At 47.1% G+C, this 19,911-nt stretch overlaps 5 protein-coding genes across 5 annotated transcripts; 2 read left to right on the top strand and 3 right to left on the bottom strand. All coding sequences in view use genetic code 12, as the record gives it.

The window, feature by feature from the left end:
* Positions 1–919: 919 nt before the first annotated feature.
* On the top strand, positions 920–3,412 carry LODBEIA_P23310 (uncharacterized protein; the record flags this gene model as incomplete). The annotated part of the gene is made up of 1 exon (XM_066972319.1): positions 920–3,412. One exon carries the CDS (start codon positions 920–922, stop codon positions 3,410–3,412), a length of 2,493 nt encoding a protein of 830 aa, XP_066829269.1.
* A 125-nt stretch (positions 3,413–3,537) lies between these two features.
* LODBEIA_P23320 (uncharacterized protein) lies at positions 3,538–4,902 on the bottom strand (the record flags this gene model as incomplete). The annotated part of the gene is made up of 1 exon (XM_066972320.1): positions 3,538–4,902. One exon carries the CDS (start codon positions 4,900–4,902, stop codon positions 3,538–3,540), a length of 1,365 nt encoding a protein of 454 aa, XP_066829270.1.
* A 1,598-nt stretch (positions 4,903–6,500) lies between these two features.
* Positions 6,501–8,903, bottom strand: LODBEIA_P23330 (uncharacterized protein; the record flags this gene model as incomplete). The annotated part of the gene is made up of 1 exon (XM_066972321.1): positions 6,501–8,903. The coding sequence occupies one exon, from the start codon at positions 8,901–8,903 to the stop codon at positions 6,501–6,503; it is 2,403 nt and encodes an 800-aa protein (XP_066829271.1).
* Positions 8,904–10,461: 1,558 nt separating this feature from the next.
* Positions 10,462–11,865, bottom strand: LODBEIA_P23340 (uncharacterized protein; the record flags this gene model as incomplete). Its single annotated transcript, XM_066972322.1, has 1 exon — positions 10,462–11,865. The coding sequence occupies one exon, from the start codon at positions 11,863–11,865 to the stop codon at positions 10,462–10,464; it is 1,404 nt and encodes a 467-aa protein (XP_066829272.1).
* Positions 11,866–12,276: 411 nt separating this feature from the next.
* Positions 12,277–19,890, top strand: LODBEIA_P23350 (uncharacterized protein; the record flags this gene model as incomplete). The annotated part of the gene is made up of 1 exon (XM_066972323.1): positions 12,277–19,890. The coding sequence occupies one exon, from the start codon at positions 12,277–12,279 to the stop codon at positions 19,888–19,890; it is 7,614 nt and encodes a 2,537-aa protein (XP_066829273.1).
* Positions 19,891–19,911: the final 21 nt, after the last annotated feature.

Here is a 19,911-nt window from a genome sequence, read left to right on the forward strand (position 1 = left end):
ACCACACTCTTTGGCAAACCAATTGGGCACCTTCATCTACCGCAGTGTGCGTGGGCCATCAGTGTGTACGGTGTGGTAAGGGGTTTCGCAATCGAAATCTAGCCCCCCCAAAGATAACGATCGTTCGAGATGAGCTGCTGGTAGGGAGGGAGAATATTATTGTTATGTAGGTGTGGATGCAGGCACTTTATGTTGAGCATTTCGCAAAAAGTTACGTCACCCCCTTACGTCACCACCATTTTTTTTTTTAGTGCGCCAATGGGCAGCACGCCACGACGCTCTCTGGCGCGGGTTGTGTCACCGAGATTATCTTCCCTTGCCAGCTGCCGTCGAGCGACGATGGTCCGGCCGCCGGCCGGGCTGCCCCCTGCACAACAATAGGGGAACAAGACGGATAGCCGAACTCTCCCATAACGTATAGGCCCGTCTTCATAACCCAGCTATAAATTCTAGTTACCCCCTCTTTAGTGAGTATGCGATTTGGCGATATCACGTGCGCAGGCATCGTCTGTCTTGACGAGACACACACACAGTGGTTGTCAAAAATTGGAAAACTCTCCCTACGGTTCAGCCGTGTTTGCCACTCGTATTGTATTGAGTTTTCGGCCCAAGAAAAAGATCTCTTTTTTCTTCAAACCTTGAGAGATTGGATGGATGTGGCGAATACATGGTTGTGCCTCTATGGGCGGGAGATCAAGAGGGGTGTCTAACATCATCTTGTAAGCCCCGGGGTGGATAGAGGACGCGCAAATCAAATTTGCGAAGGGGAGATAAAATAAAATGAGAAAAAAAGAGAGAGAGTATGGACGCGTGTTAGCCACGAACAATATCCCCCCTCTAGGGTTTTTTTTTTTGACAGCCAAATTACCGGATCAATCACGTCTGGGGCGTAAACACACCACACTCAATAAGCAAGGCCATGACTTCTGAGATAATAGAGATCTCGGACGATGACTCGACTCTAGACAGTGAAACTGACCTTAGAACGTTGGTTGCGCAACAACAGCAGCACAAGAGCGGCAACGAGATTGATACCACCGAACAGGATGAGTTCAACAACCTGTCAAAAGATGGCAAGCTTGCCAGGTTGAACAACTTGATTGAAAAGTCGCAGGTCTACTCTAGAATCATCGCCGACAACATCTTGCAAACCACGTTGGCCAACCAAAAAAACGCGTCTGCCGCTGCTGCCAAGGAGGAAGAGCCTAATGAGGCGTTGCCCCAGAGGAAAAAGAGAAGAGTCGCTGGGGCTAAACGGGACATTGCCTCGATGTTGTCGGCCGACATTTCCGAAAACACCAGGGCCACCAGGGAAAAGATTGAAAAGTCGCAGGTGCAACACAACACCAACCAGCCGCGCATCGTGAGCGGCGGCGTCATGAAGGACTACCAGTTGGACGGCTTGGAGTGGCTTGTTACCCTCTACCAGAACGGCTTGAACGGGATCTTGGCCGACGAAATGGGCCTAGGCAAGACCCTCCAGTGCATTGCGTTTCTCGGGTTCTTGATCGAAAACGGCATCAAGGGGCCCTTCTTAGTGGTGGTGCCCTTGTCGACCCTCGCCAATTGGTATAATGAAGTGCAAAAATTCGCACCCAAGATTAACGTTTTAAAATATCAGGGCCTAAGGCAAGATCGCGCGAAAATCAACTTGAAAACAACACGGGCAAATGTCATCATCACCACTTATGAGATCTCAATCAGAGACTTTAGCAAGTTTAACAGTATAAACTGGGCATACTTGATAGTTGACGAGGGGCATAGATTGAAAAACAGCCAGTGCTTGTTGATCAAGGTTTTGAAAAAGTTAAACACGACTAACCGGCTCTTGATCACTGGCACCCCGTTGCAGAACAACTTGAACGAGTTGTGGTCCTTACTCAACTTTATCTTGCCCGATATCTTCCACGACTTGGAGTTGTTTCAGCAATGGTTTAATTTCGACGAGATGACCAGGTTTGAAGAGAATGAAGAAGACGAAGAAACGAGAAACTTTATCAAGTTCAACATCCAGGAGACGTTGATCAAGAACCTCCACACGATCTTGAAGCCGTTTATCTTGAGAAGGTTGAAACGAGACGTGATCAAGGACCTCCCGCCGAAAAAGGAGTATTTGATCCACATACCGTTGAGCCGGTTGCAGAAAAAAATCTATCTCGACGCCTTGAATGATGATTTACAACGGGGGCTAATCGAGAGCAACATTAAGGAGTTTATACAGTACAACCACGTTGACTTGTTTGCAGGGTTCGACATCGATGCATATTTGAAATCTAAACGTAACTCCAAAAAGGAGATAATTGGAAAGAGAAGCACCAAGGTTACAGACAAGACATACATAGAGGCAGATTCCGAGGATGAGTTTGAAATACTGGATGAATCCATGGACTCGCAAGATGATGAAGACGAGAAATCATTACCGACGTATGAACAAGCATTGGCCCAGATTCCGCAACTTCAAAGAAAATCGGAAAAGCAAAAACTCCTCCTATCGTCTCTCTACAACAAAATCACAACCCATATTAAACATTTAAAACTCCGGGCATTAAAGTTGATCCAGTTGAGAAACATCTGCAACTCGCCGTATCTATACTACGAACCATTCCCGCTCAATGGCAACCACGACGACCAGTTTATGGAAATCCTACTTGCCAACTCGTGCAAGTTCCAAGCACTCGAGCAAATAGTCATCCCGCTCATCACCTCGGGCCACAAGTGTCTCATTTTCTCGCAATTCACCAAAGTGATGGACCTCATTCAAGACTGGCTTAGTCATATCGACATCGAAGTATGTCGATTAGATGGCTCGACTCAACACGAAGAACGCGAGGAGCAGATTTCACTATTCAACAACCCCAAGTCGCCAATTCAGGTGTTTTTGCTATCGACGCGAGCTGGTGGCTTGGGGATCAATTTGACCGCGGCTGACACTGTGATCCTTTTCGATAACGACTGGAACCCACAAATGGACCTCCAGGCCATTGACAGGATACATCGGATTGGACAGACCAAGCCTGTGAAGATCTTCCGGTTCGTGGTGCGGGATTCCATCGAGGAGATCTTGATCAGCAGGAGCAGCTCGAAGCGGTTCTTGGAGAAGCTTGTGATACAGATGGGGGAGTTCAAGTTCAACAAGATCAAGAATATGATTGGTGGTGGCAGCGGGGAGGAAAATGACGAGATGGGCGTCAAGGAGTTGTTAGAGTTGAGCAAGCATAATTTTAAGTACATCCATGGGGGAGGAGGCGAGGAACAACAACGAGATAGGAAACACTCTGGTGATGAGTTGAGGTTGACTCGCAGGGAGCTCGACGAGTTGCTTGACCGATCAGACGAGTGTTATCGCAACACGGACGATTCCCGGTTCAAGAACGTGACAATCTTTGAAACCATCAACAACATGGATAAGTAGAAGATATCTAGTAATCCTAAAACTGTCCCATTCAAAAAAAATATAAAAACCAAAGATATTGTACACATAATATATCTAGTAGGAAACTCACGCCTGCCCCAAAAAAGAGTCAGCCAAGTGAACAATCACAACTTGCTCTCAGGACCAGGCTTGATCAAATCCAGTAACTTGTTCCTCCAACGCACCGCGTTCCACAACGCGCCATAGCTCCACGTCAAGTCGCGCGCGCCCTCCATGTACCCACTATACCGATTCATCTGCTCGCTCATGTGGCCGCCCCCGCCCTCGTGCAACTTGACCACCCGCAAGAAGCCGTCCGCGTACTTGAAGATCTTATTCACCATATCCCAGAAATCCGCCGCGCCATATTCATACATCACCCCATCGTCTCCCTGGGCCATGCTGATTCCGGTGATTGGCTGGAAAAAAAGGTGGTTCACGGGGGATATCTCGAGGGGCGATTGGTGGGTGATGAGGGTGTAGAGGAAGCGATAGATGAACTCCAGCGCTGCCGCCGTAGCCAAGAACCACGGATTGCCCAACGTTTTCCCGTTGCCGTTGTAGACGTCCTCGGGGTATCTGCCGAGGGCGACACCCGTGTCTAGCGCCGCGTTGTGGTTGACGGGGTATCGTTGGTCCATGTCTTCAATGATGGAAGCGAGCGAGTTGAGCACGCGCACGTCGGTGAAATTAAATGGAATGATGTACTTGTCGTTGTGATCTTGTTCGAGAATGGGGTTGTGGGTGTAGAGGACGGCGAGGATGGTGGCGATGTCCAAGCCGCCGCGCGCGCCCTCGTGGTACAATTTGGGCGTCTCGATGATATGGTCGACTTGCACGCTAACAAACCCCATCCCGCCCTTTGCTTCCTCGTCAATGAGACTATTCTTGATTTCAGTGAATGTAGACGTGAGCAAATGAGCAAACTCGACGTCGTTGTGTTGTTGAGCCCATTGCGCACCAACAGCCATGGCCTTAAGCGACACCATCGTGGTGAAGAAATGGCTACCCTGTACCTCTTCCCATAGATCGAACCCGTCCTCCAATTTCCAGTACCGCGCCACGTACTCTAAATCATTCTTCACTACGTCACGGTAGACTTTATCTACGTCAACTTGCGGGTTATCGGTGCTCAAATACGCGAGGATGGTGATTGCACGCAACGCCGGCCCATCCCGCTGCGGCCGGCCCCAGGCTGCATCAAACGCAGTCAAGTCCACGTGGAACTTGGGCTCACCTAACCCTTTCAAATCGTGGAAGTCGCCCAGCGGGTTAGGTAAGCGTTGCAAATGATACGCCGTGTCGATGTAGCTATGCACGATGCTCAAGATGGTCTCGTTCTTGCTATTTTCGATATCGTCTTCTAATACGTTGAGGAGCGTCCTGATGGTGATGGCCGAATCGCGTGTCCAATGGAAGTAGTAATCGGGGTCAGCTTGCGAGGGCGAGGCGATAATGACGTGTTGTTTGCCCCTCGTGTTCTCGAGCATGCGCTCGATGGAGAGCGTCTCGTGGCGATGGAGCCATTCGGGGAACGAAGGCAATGGGAGTGATGGCTCCTCTTTGCTTTGAAAGGGGAGCGATTTGAGGAATTGATGGTATGATGGAAGTATGTAGCTGGGTGTAAAGTCTAGTGGAAATAGAAACAAGGCTGATGCTGCTTGGAGCAGCATCGCGAGGCCAAAGGCCCAGTGTCCCACCAACATTGTCTCAAAAGATAGAAAGAAAGAATTGAAAGAAAAGCGCCTGTTCAACAGCGACAGAAGAGCAACGGACTCGATGAATTTGAGATTTTGAATTTATAGGAGGGTTTCAACAATGTCGAGAGTAGGAAAAGTGTGGGGCAGACTAAAGATAAAGATAAGTAAAAATAAAAAAAAATTAGCAATCATACGAGAGTTGAAAGAGAAAACAGTATCATCAGAGTCACCATGTGGCTACTTGTTAAGTAGTTGAAAGGACGAGCCTCTCTATAATTCTGCGTGTTCCCTTGGTGTTCTTCAGATGCAATGTCAACCGCCCCGAATAAGATGCATCTCGCAAGAAATGTTTTTCCCCGCGGGTCACTGTGGAGTACCGCTAGAAAACCCCACGAAAGGCCCAAGATGAGCTTGCCTCGAAACTGAAGGAGTGCCTCCATTGGCCGTGTGCTGGGATATGTAGATAGATATCGCGAGAGGCCATCTATCGGGTCGTTTGAGCCGAGGATGCAACCAACTACGCTAGCCACGGTCACCGCCATGGTTACAGTCATGGTCATGGTCACGGTCAGCTATCTGGCCTTACGCCAGATCAAACCGAGATAGCCGTAAGTCAACCACCGAGAAGAGACCAGCCAATACACACCACATACCTTCCCTTCCACAGCTTGATCAGATTACATACCCTAAAAGAAAGAAAGAAAAAAAGGCAGCTATATATGTGGGATCGTAAGTGAAGAACAGGTTCCAGATCAAGCGCGACGCACGTGACCCCGCCCAGTCAATTCAGAAATAGCCAACTCTGGGCTACCCTCGGCAACGGGGGCAACGTTGTAGCAAATACGAAGTAATTGAAATTGGGAGAGCACGTGCGCCACTTTCACTGGCTTTACGAACCACTCCAAACGCTATACCCGTCCCTGGTGAGACAAGTTCAGGTACACGAAGCAAGATGAAAGAAAAATACGCCACGTTAAATGCGATCGCGAGTGGCTCTCCTGGTGATTTTGTGGAATGTCATCACACAGAACTGTAATTGTCGAGACGGGCTACGGTCAAACGGCAGGACATCGCTGATGGTGGTGATGGTGGTTTGGTATTGCTATTGTGAGTACTGGGCTCACTTGGTGCTCAGGTGGTTGTATTCAACAATAGCAATCGGCATCGCTTGTATTTTTTCCGAAGTCGATGCGCAAGGTTTATTTTTTTCTTTTTAGTCCAAACGGGCGGCCTCGGTGCGGCTGCGATTTTCGGCATCTCCGGAGTCCCGAGGAGCCAATAACACCTAGTCCCAGATTAGTATACGCCTTTTATTTCACTTTTTTTTATCTCTAATTACGCTATTTGAAAAATGAACCCAACTCATTACCCTCTTCAGAACCGACAGCTCAATCATCCTTATTGGGGAAACTAATGATAGACTTAGCACTGTGTCTCTTTAATCCCAAGCTTCTGATGCTTCTGCGACTGTTAAAAATAGGTCTAGGCTCGCTGTTCAACTTCCGGTTCATCCGCCTCAACCACCAGTTGGAAATAAAGATAGCAAACGCAATCACCACAACCAAGACCCCCAATATTCCGAAAAACCACGCCAAGGTGTCGTCGTCTTGACCAGGGACATGCACATTCATACCAAACATACCAGTGACCAAATTGAGTGGCACGAGCATGGTACCGATAATGGTCACTTTGGAGAACATCTCGGAAATCTTGTTGTTGGAGTTGAACGATTCAACTTGCAACTGGGCCAAGTAATTCGAGTGCGAACGACTCAAGATCTTTTCATAAGCAAGCAAGTTTTGAAACATGGTGATGATGTGATCTTGAATATCACCAAGGTACAAGGCAATATCGGCTCTAGGTCTGGCGTTTTCAGAAGCGTTTTGAGCCCAATTGGACTGTGGGGGTTGAGGTGGAAGTGGAGGCGGAGCAGGTGGAGGAGATTGCGACGATGAGGATGGGAAACTTGCTGCTGCTGCTGAACTGGGGCCAAATGAAGCGGCTTCACTGCCAGGAGCAAACGTTGCCATAGGCTGAGCGTATCCATAGTGCTGTTGTTGTTGTTGTTGCTGCTGCTGCTGCTGCTGCTGTTGTTGTTGTTGTTGTAGTTGTTGCTGCTGCTGTTGCAATTGCCGTTGTCTATGATAACCCATGGCCAACTCATCTTGGCATCTCTTTGCAAACATCTTAATCACATCGGCTTTGCCCGAAAGCAACCGCATCAATGTCATGACTCTTCTTCTCAGCTCACCGATTCTTTGCAACATGTTGGCAAAATCGGTGTCTCTAGCAACAAAGACGGCATCCTCAATGGCATCTGCCTCGTATTCAATGCCATGGATCACGGGGGCAAAGCTATCGGTAATGTCATCAATCATGGCATAACACAACCAATCGGCAGTAACGTCGACATAGTCTCTCAACTGACGCACTCTTCTCCTGACATTCGCCGGGTGCGAGATTGGCGAAAAATGAAACGTCAAAATACCATCGCGAAACACAACAATGTAGACATTGATGGGTTCCAAATAGTCTTCGGACTCCTTATCGGGCTCAAACGTGTGGAAACATACAAAGTAGTAGCTTTTGAACAACTCCACTTTTTCACGAGTTTCTTGCATTCTGATATCTTCAGCCGTTAAAGGATGGATACCAAACGCCTTGGCCAACATCTTCATCTCGGCGTCAGTGGGACAGGTGCAGTCCAACCACCAAGTCTCGCGGCCATCGCGAAACAATTCGCGGATAGATTGCCCATCCTTGACCAATGAGGGGATATCGGGTGCGTGGACAGTCTCCTCTGATTCCGAGTGGAAAAATGAAAATCTCTCGGGTAAGGTGCCATTAGAGCCGTCCGAAATACGGGCACCTCCAAATTTAACCTGCTCCAAAGAGGAAGCGTCATCGACCATAGCCGCTTCTTTTTTGTACTTGATTTCTTCGGAGGAGCTAGTAGTTTCCGTATCTTGCACTTCTTCAAATCTCGAAAAAGTTTTCAAAATGTTTTTGGGGGTATACTTCATGGCAGCATGGCTCGAGGATTTGGGTCTGCTCAAAGAAGCGCTTCTGCTCTTTTCAGTTTGCGCCTCCAACACCAGCTTATTTTTGGATAAAAACTCCTGCTGCATGGCCGTTTCAGCTCTTTCCTCCTTGATAAACTCGTCAATTTCGTCAAAGTCGATACCATTGATTCTAATGTGTTCACGGTCCATGGGGAAGCAGACATCCTCTTCAGTTTCTTGTGAAGATCTCGAGGCTTGCGAGTCGTCCGAGTCAATCAGGGATCTCGAGCCTCTTCTCGCCTTTTCGTCTCCATTGAGGCTCTCGATGGTTTTGATCTTGGTCATGGGGCTCACCAAGTCATTTTCAAAATTGTTGGAGTTGCTGCGCATGGTCTTCTTTTTGATCACGGGGGACAATCCTTCCAAAGTCGATCTGCGCCGCGACTTGGTGTGAGAGTTGTTGATGATGGGAACGACATCATCGTCCTCTTTCAAGTAAAAATCTCTTCTCAAGCTGGTCATGAAGGAGGGCTTTTCTGAAGTGGAGCTTTTCCTGCCCAGTTTTCTTCTGGAAACGTCAGCAGAATTGGGGTTGGCATGTGACTGCGATTGCAATTGTGGTGGACGTGAAGGGTCAGCATGAGAAGCACCCGGCTCTTCAACAATGGCACATTCGTTGCCAGCCCTGGACTCCTCAACCGCGCGGTGGTCGTTCAACTCAAATGTTTCCACGGCTCTGATTGGGGTCTCCTCGTGGTGCGCGCTCTCAAAACTTTCGTGGTCTGACATGTTTTCTATCTTTTTTTCTTTTCTAAAATTTTTTCCACTTTTTTTTTCACTTATACGTTGGTAAAACTTGTGATCATAGCTTGGCTAACTTCCGTCCCAGGTTTTAAACTTAGACAGATGTGTATATGTATATATATAAATATTCAAACACTTGGACTAGTGAATGGAAATTCTATTAGACGTATCTGCAGGAGTGCAAGCTCGACGGGGTTTATGTTTTCGTAGTAGTGGCGGCGATGTATGGGGTAGATGAGTAATGGGATGCTTTTTCGTGGATGTTGAATTTTGGTTGCAACTTTTCTCTATCTACGGGAATGGGGGAGGGGGGGGCAAATAATCTATAAACCAACTTCGCTGCCTTTGATCATAAAGTAATAGTTTAACAGTTTAACCACCGAATAGTCTAGCTTCATAAATGACAAGGGAAAATGAAAAAAAAAGAGTAAAACTTGTTCTGGACAGTGTGGACAGTGTCTTCTTGTTGTATGTGTGTTATAAGTGGTTTGAATTTTTTTTTCCTAGTACCACGGGTGGGTGTCGATGAGGTTATATACAACGCAGGAGGTGGTTCGATGTGTGGGCGGTTTTTTTTTCCGTCGTCCATTTACGGTCACGGGCGCTACCATGTGCGCTGCCACTAGTATCACCACCAGAAAAACAAGAAACACCCATTGCTAACGCCACTACTACTACCAGCCACTATTACAACCACCCACACTGGTAAGGCGAGAAGGCAAAGAGAGTCTCAATTTAAAGAGAGGCTTTATTTTCTTCTTCTTCTTCTTCTTCTTCTTCTTCTTCTTCTTCTTGCCGCCAACGTTTCAGGAGGCTTACAGAGGCAGAGGCGGGTCTCATCGTTCCTGTTCTCGTCCTCGTCTTTCGCTCTTGAATGGGTCACGGCCCGACGGTTGGTTTAGTTGAATTTTTTTTTTTTTTCGCTAACCATCGCTGGTGAATAAATTCACTCAAACATGGGCATTGCAATGGAACGCCCAAGTTTGCTTCATCCCATCCTCATCTGCAAAGTTTTTCATAAATCTTTTCTTTTCTTTATTTCCCGCATCATGGTGGGTTTGCAGCAGCAGAGGCAAAGGTACATCGAGTCTGAATGCCGTAGTGACTCCCTTTCCAGAAATCCACCTTGTTTGGTTCTCGCTCCTTCTCTCTTGCCTCTTTGCTTCTTGCCTCTCGCCTCTTTCCTGGTAAGAAATGGCGACCTGCTAGCTCGTTTCTCCATTCTCTCCTCCCACTGAAGGACCGCCACCAACCACGTTTGTCACAGTCTGAGATTGTCTTTTTTTTTTTTTTTTTCTTTTTGTCTTGCTGTAAGGTTGCTCGCTGCTCGCTGCTCGCTACAATGGGGAAACTGCGCTGGGTCAATATATGCAAAATATTATGTACAACTTGGTAAACTAAGCTCGACTACACTGGCTACTACAACAACACGTATTAGTTTGGTGATCTTTCACGTGAATTTCATGAAACACGGCAAATTTCGTTTCTTTCTCCCACGTAGCCTCACACCAGTACACTTACTTGCAGGTGGTTCTTGCTTTGCTTAGTATGTAAGTATGTCAATGACGATGTTGATGATGCTAACCAACACCTCAATGCCAACCAAGACAACCACGATAAACTCCAAGCTCTCCTCATGCGAATGGCCCAATTGCTCCTTCAACATCTGCAACAAGTCGGAAATCACCTCGAGCCTCTGGTTCAACAACTCAACACGCTGGTTGATTTCAAGATAACCTCTCGTGGCTTGGTATATAGGCTCCAAATGGGGCTCGGCCCACATCAACTCGGGCGAGTCCAACACCGACCCATGTAGGTTAATGTTAATCCGCAATATAAATAGCTCACCAATGGACTTCATGATTTCGTCTCGATTCATTTCAACTTTACCCGTGCGGGCAATTTGCAGCGGGATGTCCTGAGTATCCTCGATGGTGTTATCGACCAACTCTTCAAATAGCGAGATCTTGACCGACTGCGCCAAGGCATGCGATATCGAGAGCTTGAGCATGTAGTTGTCGTCATCTCTCAACGTGATAAAGTCGTTGTAGATCCGAGGCTGGTACGACTTGGTGATGTAGTAGTTGAACTCCTCCACTTGTATATCTTCAGCTGATAGCTTCTCCTGCTCAAATCGCGCCAAATCCTCCAAAAACGCAGCTTCTTCCTTCTGGGTGAACCCCCACATTATCGCTACTCCGTATTCAAAAATGAACAAGTCCGACCGTTTCCCGATATCAATCTCCCCACCTTCATCGGCAAGCCTGATTAGCTTGTGCCCGTTGCCATCCTCGGTGTTTGAGGAATCACTCCTCCAGTCCTTATATGTAAACGGGGTATATAGACACTCATCAAACAATTTGGCGCTGGTATTATGGATTCTTTTCCTATCCTTTAACCATCTGAGCAACTCCTTCATCTTGTAAGAGGCACAAGTACAGTATGCAGTCACCCGAGGCAACAAGTCTCGATGCAGCTTACCCAACGTTTCGGCGTCCTTCCGTGCCGAAGTATCGGTGATCATCTTGGCTTGAGAATATACCCTCGTGGGTCGTGTCGAAAACGCATCGTCATTGTCGTCGTCGTCATCATCATCATCATCGTCGCCGCCCTTGTCTTTGACTTTGCCATCGCCAGCGTGGACTCGTCTCGTGGTGTTGTTGAAGCTTGTGGGATCAGGGTCCTCCGGTAGCAACTTCAATTTCAGCGTGGTGCGGCTCGTTCGTTGTAGACCGATCTTGCTGTTGGCATTCTTCTTGGAGCTCGAGAGGCCCAATGGTGTCGACTGGAACGCTTGCTGCGGTTGTGGCTGCACCGGTGGCTGCACCGGTGGTTTCTTAGATGCATTTGAATCGTCTGACTTCAGTAAAGTCAAGCCCAGGGAGCTTTCCCGAAGGCTATCTCGTGATAGTAGCGGCGTGGAATCGTCGTCGTTTGCCTGAGACATTCTGGGGAAATAATTTTGAGACTTCAGTAACCTCCTCCCCTCGTTTCCTACACGATGATTCAACTGCTCTTTCGTCCACTAATTTGGCAAGTTCAATGTTCTTTGCTTTTTTGATTTGTTTTTTTGACTGCCAAGTTTGCCGGGTTTCCCAACTTTTGCAGGTGGACTCCAGAACGTGAATCTACAGCACAATCTTGACGGGTGCTACCGGCGTGTCACGTGCCGCGATGATCCCATAGAAAAAGTGCTAAAACCCACTCCATTTCCTCATCCTTTCCTTCATTCCCCTTCCATTCATCAACCTAGCTAGGGTCTTTTTTGGGGGTTTTTCTTATCTATCGCGTGTTGTCGTAAACGACGGCAAGTTCCAAGGACAGCAAGGACACCAAAGACACCAAAAGTAGTCTCCAGATGGGAAAGAACAAGACCACCGAGTCGAACAGGAGACATGCATTCAAATCGTTCAAAGAGCGAGTCGACTCGATAAAAATCGAGCCAAGCCGAAGACTAGCCAAGAGAATTCACGATGACGTGGAGTCATCCCACATCTTGACCACGCTAGACCACTGGCGAGAGCTAAACTTGTCAAAAGTCTTTACTGAACTAGACAGCAGAATCGAAAATCTATGCCAGTCACTACCTCAAGTGCTACATCACCAGCACCGGATATTCGATGCCTTGTACGACGCTATAGCCCAAAATGACATTCACTCCTTACAGCCAGCTTTGGAACTCATGACGCAGTTTATCCATGATTTGGGACCTGATTTCTTGCCTTATTACCCCAGGACACTCAATCTTTTCACCGAGGTGGCGTTGAAACAGAACCCCAATGATTTCCAAAATAGCAGAAACACGTCAAATGCCTTGGATTGGATTTTTAACGCGATGGCGTTTGCATTCAAGTACCTTGTGCGGTACCTCGTCGAGGACTTGAAGCCCACGCTTCTTGAACTTATGCCGCTATTGAAACTTACAACCAAGAGATACATTGCACGGTTCTGCGCCGAGTCACTCTCGTTTTTGATTAGGAAACTGAATTTGGACTCGCTACAAAAAGTCATCCATTACACATTAGAAGACCAAGTCGACGATGTGATGCTGAACGACTACTATTGCGAATCATTCAAGATTATGTTTAGTGAGTCGATGAAGAACACCAGCGGCACATTCCACACCAAGGCCAAGGCGATTCTTGCGACAATAATGGACTGCGTGGTGTTCAAGATCAACCTGGACGCTAAACCAAAGTATATCAGTTTGTTATCGGACATTTTGCTCGATGTCTTGCACCATGGAGAGCTGGATGCATGCGAGAGTTTTTACCAACTCGTAACATCGAGCTTGCATGAATTGTTGGAGAAAAACCACGAGGATGACGCTGACCTTTCCATGCTCATATCCTGCCAGATTCTCTCTACGCTAAGCTTTTCGGACTCGGGAAGAAAAGTCACCGACTGGACGTGCGTGCTTGATTTGGTGTCCGAGATCATCATGGGTTTGAACAAGATTGAAGCTCCCTCGCGGGAACTCATGGAGTCGTTTGTGTATTTGATGGTGATTATATTCCGGAATGTCGACGTTCAGTCGCTCATGAAACACAGCAAGCGGTTCTTTGAAGCCGTCTTTAGTATCAACAATGGGGACGATTTCTTGCTCTTTGCAGAATCGAGTCTATCTATTGCTAGTCTGAAAGTTGAGAACTTTGGCATAGCGAAATACATCCAGGACTATATCACTAGAGCGGAGAATGAAGAGAGTCAAAAGAGAGTAGCGTTGTTTTTCAACTTTTTGAAAAACGGAAAATATCTACTCGGCGAAAAGTTTACTATCCCTTTGAAAGTCATCAGCGATATCAGTACTAGCTACACCGTCGATGCTGGTGCTGCTGCTGATGGTGACCTCAAGTGCAAAAACTCATTCAACTTGTACTGGAAGCTCACTTTGCTTCAATACGCTGGGGCGTGCGACATCGAGTTGGCTCAATTGAAAACTGCCTTGTTCCAAACCACCTCGGGAGGATCACTAGATCGAGAATCGGCGATTATGATCCTTGACATCATTTATCAGAAAACTGAAACCAAAAACGCCATCACTGTGGAGATATCCAAATACCTCGATGACCAATTTGACAATCTCAACAAATCGTCCAATTTCCTCCCCGTGATTTCCAAGTTTATCAAATTTACGGAAACTCCACAAAGCTTCTTGACACGCGCATTGAACTGCCTTTACTTGCCAAGTCATGAGTCAAGAGAAAACGCAGTTGATTTGACTGCGTCCATCCTATCCATGAAAGGGGAAGAGTTGTCTCCCACGCTCTCGCAAATTAGGCTCATTGAGCAAATACCGTTGACTATAGACACAAGTCGAGATATAACGTTGCGAGTGCGAAACTTGGCCACGGAGTTCGCGAGAGATGTGAAGCCGACCAAGATGGACAAGATTGCACTTGTCAACTACTTGTTTGGTTTGTTATCCAATCGATTCCAACCTTGCTGGAAAGCTGTTTACGAGGCCATTCCCATGATCTCCGGCGTTTGCAAAGACGAGATTTGGCTGCTAGCGTACCTGATGCTAACCAAAGATTACTCCAACGCGACTGGAGGCGGTAATGACAACGACAACGACCAGGCTGCATTTATCGATGTGGAAAGCAGTTTAATCGAATGGCAGCCACGAAACCAAGTGCTTTTGAACAATTTCGAACGCTTTGAAAATGATTTCCTAGCTCCATTCAGAAACGTTGATGCGTCAATCACCGAGATGTGCCAAGATGCAACGGCCAAGAACGAATTGAACGCGTTTGTTCGCTCAAACACGCTACAGGCATTGAAAGCTGCCCCTTCAGTCGCCAATGCATCGCAGTTGGTACCCTTGGTGACAAACAAAAACAACGCGGACGACGAAAACGTGGAAAAAGATTGGTCCAAGAATGACAGAAACGAGCTTCTTTCATTATTTGCCAAGTTCAAGAACCTCAAAAAGATTGCCAATGCTGATGAATTGCACGATTACATGTTGGTTTTATTAGCCAGCACGTTTTCCAAAACGCAGCAGTTGGCCCTTGATGTCATTTTCGCGTATCAAGACCCCACGATCAACAAGTACCGCGACAAGTTGAAAAACTTGTTGGATGACGTAACGTTTAGCGATGAGATCATCACTTTTACCACCTCCAACTCCTTGGTCGAAGACCAGGATCGGCAGGCGCTCATGCCGCTAGTGGTGCGGATTCTCTTTGGCAAAGCCCAGGGAAAGCCCAAGAGCAACAGTAAGCATGGCAACAGAAATGCCGTGGTTGCATTTTTGCCCAACTTCACTCACCATGACATCAAATCGTTTATTGATGTGGGTGCCGATAAACTCCACTACGCCGAGTTTTTTGAGCACCGAGTACCGGCTGCGAGTCTTGGACTGGACAAGTCTGAGCTTCGAAGAATCTTGGGGTTCGTCAATCTTTTGCAGCAGATTTACGAGGTTTTGAGCAAGAACTATGATGATGTGCTTCAGCATACTGTTCAACCGCTCGTTTACTCCCTTATATACGCGCAAAACCGACTCGATGGTGCTCGCGCTGCAATCGTGGACGAAGATGATGATGATGATGATGATGATGATGACGATGATGATGATGATGATGATGAAGAAGACAAAGAGAAAGGTCGAGGAGTTAAAGTGGGTGACGTTGATGATGCAATCACGGACAAAATCGCCAAAGGCATTAGGCTGAATGGTATGAGGTGTCTTTTCGATTTATTCACTATCTTAGGTCCAAATTTCAACTGGAGTGAATACGTCGATGTCATCTTTGAAAACTTGATTGCTCCAAGAATCCCCAATTTCGCCCAGGAGAATTTGCAACAACCTTCAGCTATGTTGACGTTGATGTGCTCGTGGATCGACCAGTCCAATACATTCCCATTCCTTTACGCAAATGATTTCGCTGCTGTTAAAGCAGTGCTTTCGATATTGGGCAATGATGCCGCCAAGGAGAGCGTCTCTTCAAATGTGTTGAAGTTTGCAGTCACGGCGCTCGAAAAGAAGAACGAATCTCACGATGACTACTTCACGCTACTTGCCATTGTGGTCGATTCATTGTTGCAAACCTTGTCCTCCACGATTAAACGAATCTATAACCCTGAAGTTGGGTCCTTGGCGATCAAGACTCTTCTCTTGATGATTGAAGGTGAGTACATTGACAACAAAGAGACCAAAGCCGTGCTCATTGAGGCGTTGACTTTTGCCTTGGAGAAAAGCAACCTGCAGATTGACCTCCAGGACAAAGCAAATGTGCTCATTGCGCTATCTTCATTAATCATGGGCTACGAGTGCACTTTTGAAGAAATCAGACCCTTGTACCACGTTTGCTCCAAGCTCGTGAGGATCTTCGCCGCGAGAAACATCAGGGAAACGCTCGCGGGGTTATTCGAGACTTTTGGGGTCAAGTTTGAACATTTGAAAATTGTCGGCGACTTGGTCTCGGGTCTCAATGCGTACACCCCTGCGAGAATGAATGAATACGATTTTGAAAGGAGGTTAGAGGCATTCAAGTTGATTAACGAAGAATACTATTTGAAGCTCGACCATGTGCAATGGTTCCCCTTGATCAACTGCGCCTTGTTTTTCATCAATGACAGAGACGAATTGGCGATGCGGGTGAATGGTGGGTACATGTTGAAGAGGTTTGTCGATTGTCTCGTTTCGCAGCCGTCCATGGAGGCCGCAGCCCCATATGTCCACTTGTTGAAAGACACAATCTTGCCGATCTTGCGACTTGGACTCAGAAGGGACAACGAAGATGTGCAAAGTGAATATATATCACTTTTGGAGTACATTGTGCGTCAGGACAAGTATTTCACGGACTTGAGCGACATGCAGATTTTGATTGGTGGTGGTGGCGGTGAAGGTGACGATGAAACTGACGACGAAGAGCTGAAGTTTTTTCAAAATATCAACCACATTCAATTGCATTTACGCTATCGCGCAATTCGTAAATTGATTGAGCATAGCAGCGAGTTGAAAGAGAACAGCATCTCGCATTACCTTTTGCCCCTCGTGGAAAAATACGTGCTTTCCAAAGAGGAGAAATATAGAAACATTGGATTGGAGGCATTGGAAGCCGTAGCAGTTTTGACGCGCTCGGTCACTTGGCACCAATACAAAGCTATATTCAAGAGGTACTTGAGCAACCTCAAGGACGCCGAGGACCAGTTGAAGCAAAAAGTGAGTCTCGTTGTAGCTGTATCGCGAGTCTTGAAAGAGTCACTCAAGGGAGGCAAAGATTATGGAATAAAGAATTTGCCACATCAACAGCAGGATGAAATTGATGGTTTTATCCACAATGAAATCTTGCCACCGTTGGAAAAGACGATCCAAGTGCGTGATGACAACACCATTGTTGCGCGTGCACCGTTGGCTGAAGCCGCCATCAACTTGGCCTTGTGCTTGTCGCCAGATAAAGTCGAAGGAGAACTCCCCAAGATCTTGACTAGTATGTGTCAAGTGTTGAGATCGAGATCCGAAGAATTGAGAGATGCCATTAGAAAGAGCTTGGGCAAGATCACCGTTGCCCTTGGTGCGCATTATTTTGCATTCATCTTGAAAGAGTTGAAAACTGCATTATCGCGAGGCTCGCAGATTCACGTTTTGAGTTTCACTGTGCACCATCTTTTGCAATGCTTGGCTAAGGAGTTGACACATGGCGATTTGGATGATTGCGTGGCGTTGATCATGGACATTGTGATGGAGGATATATTTGGTGCTGCAGGCCAAGAGAAAGATGCCGATGGATACACCAGCAAGATGAAGGAAGTCAAGTTTAAAAAGAGTTTCGACTCGTGCGAGATTATCGCTTCGAATCTATCCTTGAGCCAATTTGGCGAACTCATCAACCCCATCAAGTTGTTGCTCCAGGAATCTATAACTCATAAAGTGCAAGTTAAATTAGATGAGCTTTTGAGAAGATTGTCGCTTGGATTGAACCATAACTCCGAGGCTAACAAGCCGGAGATTTTGCACTTGTGCTACGAGATTTTTTTAATGTCGTCGGAACCGGAAAGGAAGGAGATGGATGCAACCTTGAGCGCCTCGGAGCAACATTTCATGACCACGTTGAACCGGAAATCAAAGCATCCCCATCACCACAACCCCCACGTGGACAAGTCGTTGTACAGGCACACCATGCAGCGTCTTGCCTTTGAGCTATTGCGCACAGCCATCTCGCGTCATGACACCTTGCTATCAGCGTCGAGACTAAAAGGGTTTGTGACGTTGTTGGAAGAAGGCATGAATTCAGACGGCGAAAGCGTGGTGCTCGCGTCGTTACGAGTATTGACCATCATCATCCGTTTGCCCTTTGACGACGAGACGCAGGCTCTGCTCAAGACTTGCACCAGGCGAGCATTGGTCTTGATCAAGGATTCCCCCAGCACCAACCTGGACGTGTGCCAAGCTGCATTAAAGTTTCTCGCCACCACGATCAAACATAACCCCAAAGTTGAATTGAAGGATTCGGCGCTCAGTTACGTCTTGACCAAGATCCAACCGGATTTGGAAGAGCCCAATCGACAAGGTTTAGCGTTCAACTTCTTGAAAGCCGTGGTGTCGCAGCACATCTTGCTTCCGGAATTGTACGATTTGATGGATAGTGTCGTTAAGCTCATGATTGTCAACCATTCCAAGGAGATCCGTGACATGTCTCGAGCGGTGTTTTTCCAGTTTCTCATGGAATACGACCAGAGCAAAGGCAGGTTAGAGAAGAAATTCAAGTTTTTGGTGAACAACTTGACTTACCCTACGGAGGAAGGCCGGCAATCCGTAATGGAGTTGATTTACTTGATAATCGCCAAAGCCGGAGTTGATTTGTTGGCAAAATTGGGGGCATCGTTCTTTATCGCCTTGGCTAACGTCTTGGTATCCGACAGTTCCCCGAAATCAAGAGAAATGGCCAATGCATTGTTGACCTCGTTGGTTAAAAAATTACCCGAAATCGAGTTTGTGGAGGAATACTGTAGTGCATGGTTGAAGCAATCATCCAACTTGTTATTGAAACGATGCGGTTTTAGCGTCTATAAGATGTTGGTGTCTGCATTTGGCATGAGGAAGAATGAGGAATTGGACAAGGTTGCCGTGAGCAACATTCAGACCATTTTGACAGCGGGCAGAAACAGTGACGATAGCGAAGGGGTAGAGTGGGAACTTCTTTATGCTGCTCTCTCGGCATTCAGCACCGTTGCTTCGTCTGCCAAGGATCAAATCTTTGAAAACAAGTATCGGAAAATATGGAAGCGAGTCCTGGATTGTTTATTGTACCCTCATTCGTGGATCAGATTGGTAACGTGCCGATTGGTATCGATCCCACTTTCCAACTTGGCCAAAAGCAAGCTAAATGACGAGCAACTCGAGTCGATTGCGCTGAAGTTGATCCATCAGCTTCGAACTCCTTCCTTGTCTGAGGACTTGGCTAACCAGTGTGTGAAAAACTTGGTGCTCGTTGCCATGAAGTGGGAATCTAGTGACGCCAGCGATGAAGCCGCTGCAGTGGAGGAGACGAATGCCTCCTTGGTGAATAGAGTGTGCAACATCGTCAAGCAAGAAAACGTGCAATCGCCCGTTGCCAAAAAGGCAGCCATCAAGTTCTTAGCCTTATTTGTCCAACTCACCAAGCAAGAACGACTCGAGAAAGCCGCCGAGACCATCATTTCCGCATTGTACAACTTCACCGACGCCGACTATTCAAACCCACTAGACGACGACGAGTTGACGAGCATGAGCTTGGAAGCGTTGAATATGGTGAAGGAGAAAATCGGCACTACGGAATATACCAGCGTTTACTCGCAAGTCCGACACCTGGTGATTATCAGACGACAATCACGGAAAGCCAAGCGTGCGCAATTGGCGGTCACGGCGCCCGATGTTGCCTCCAGGAGAAAATCAAAGAAACATGAACGGAGCCGTGAAAAGCGGAAACATGAAAAGGACGAAAATGGCTATTACAAGCCAAAGAAGAGGAGAGCAGTTTAAAGACCGTTCTGTTAGTTGTAC

Source organism: Lodderomyces beijingensis (assembly GCF_963989305.1).
Source record: "Lodderomyces beijingensis strain CBS 14171 genome assembly, chromosome: 3".
NCBI lineage: Eukaryota > Fungi > Ascomycota > Pichiomycetes > Serinales > Debaryomycetaceae > Lodderomyces > Lodderomyces beijingensis.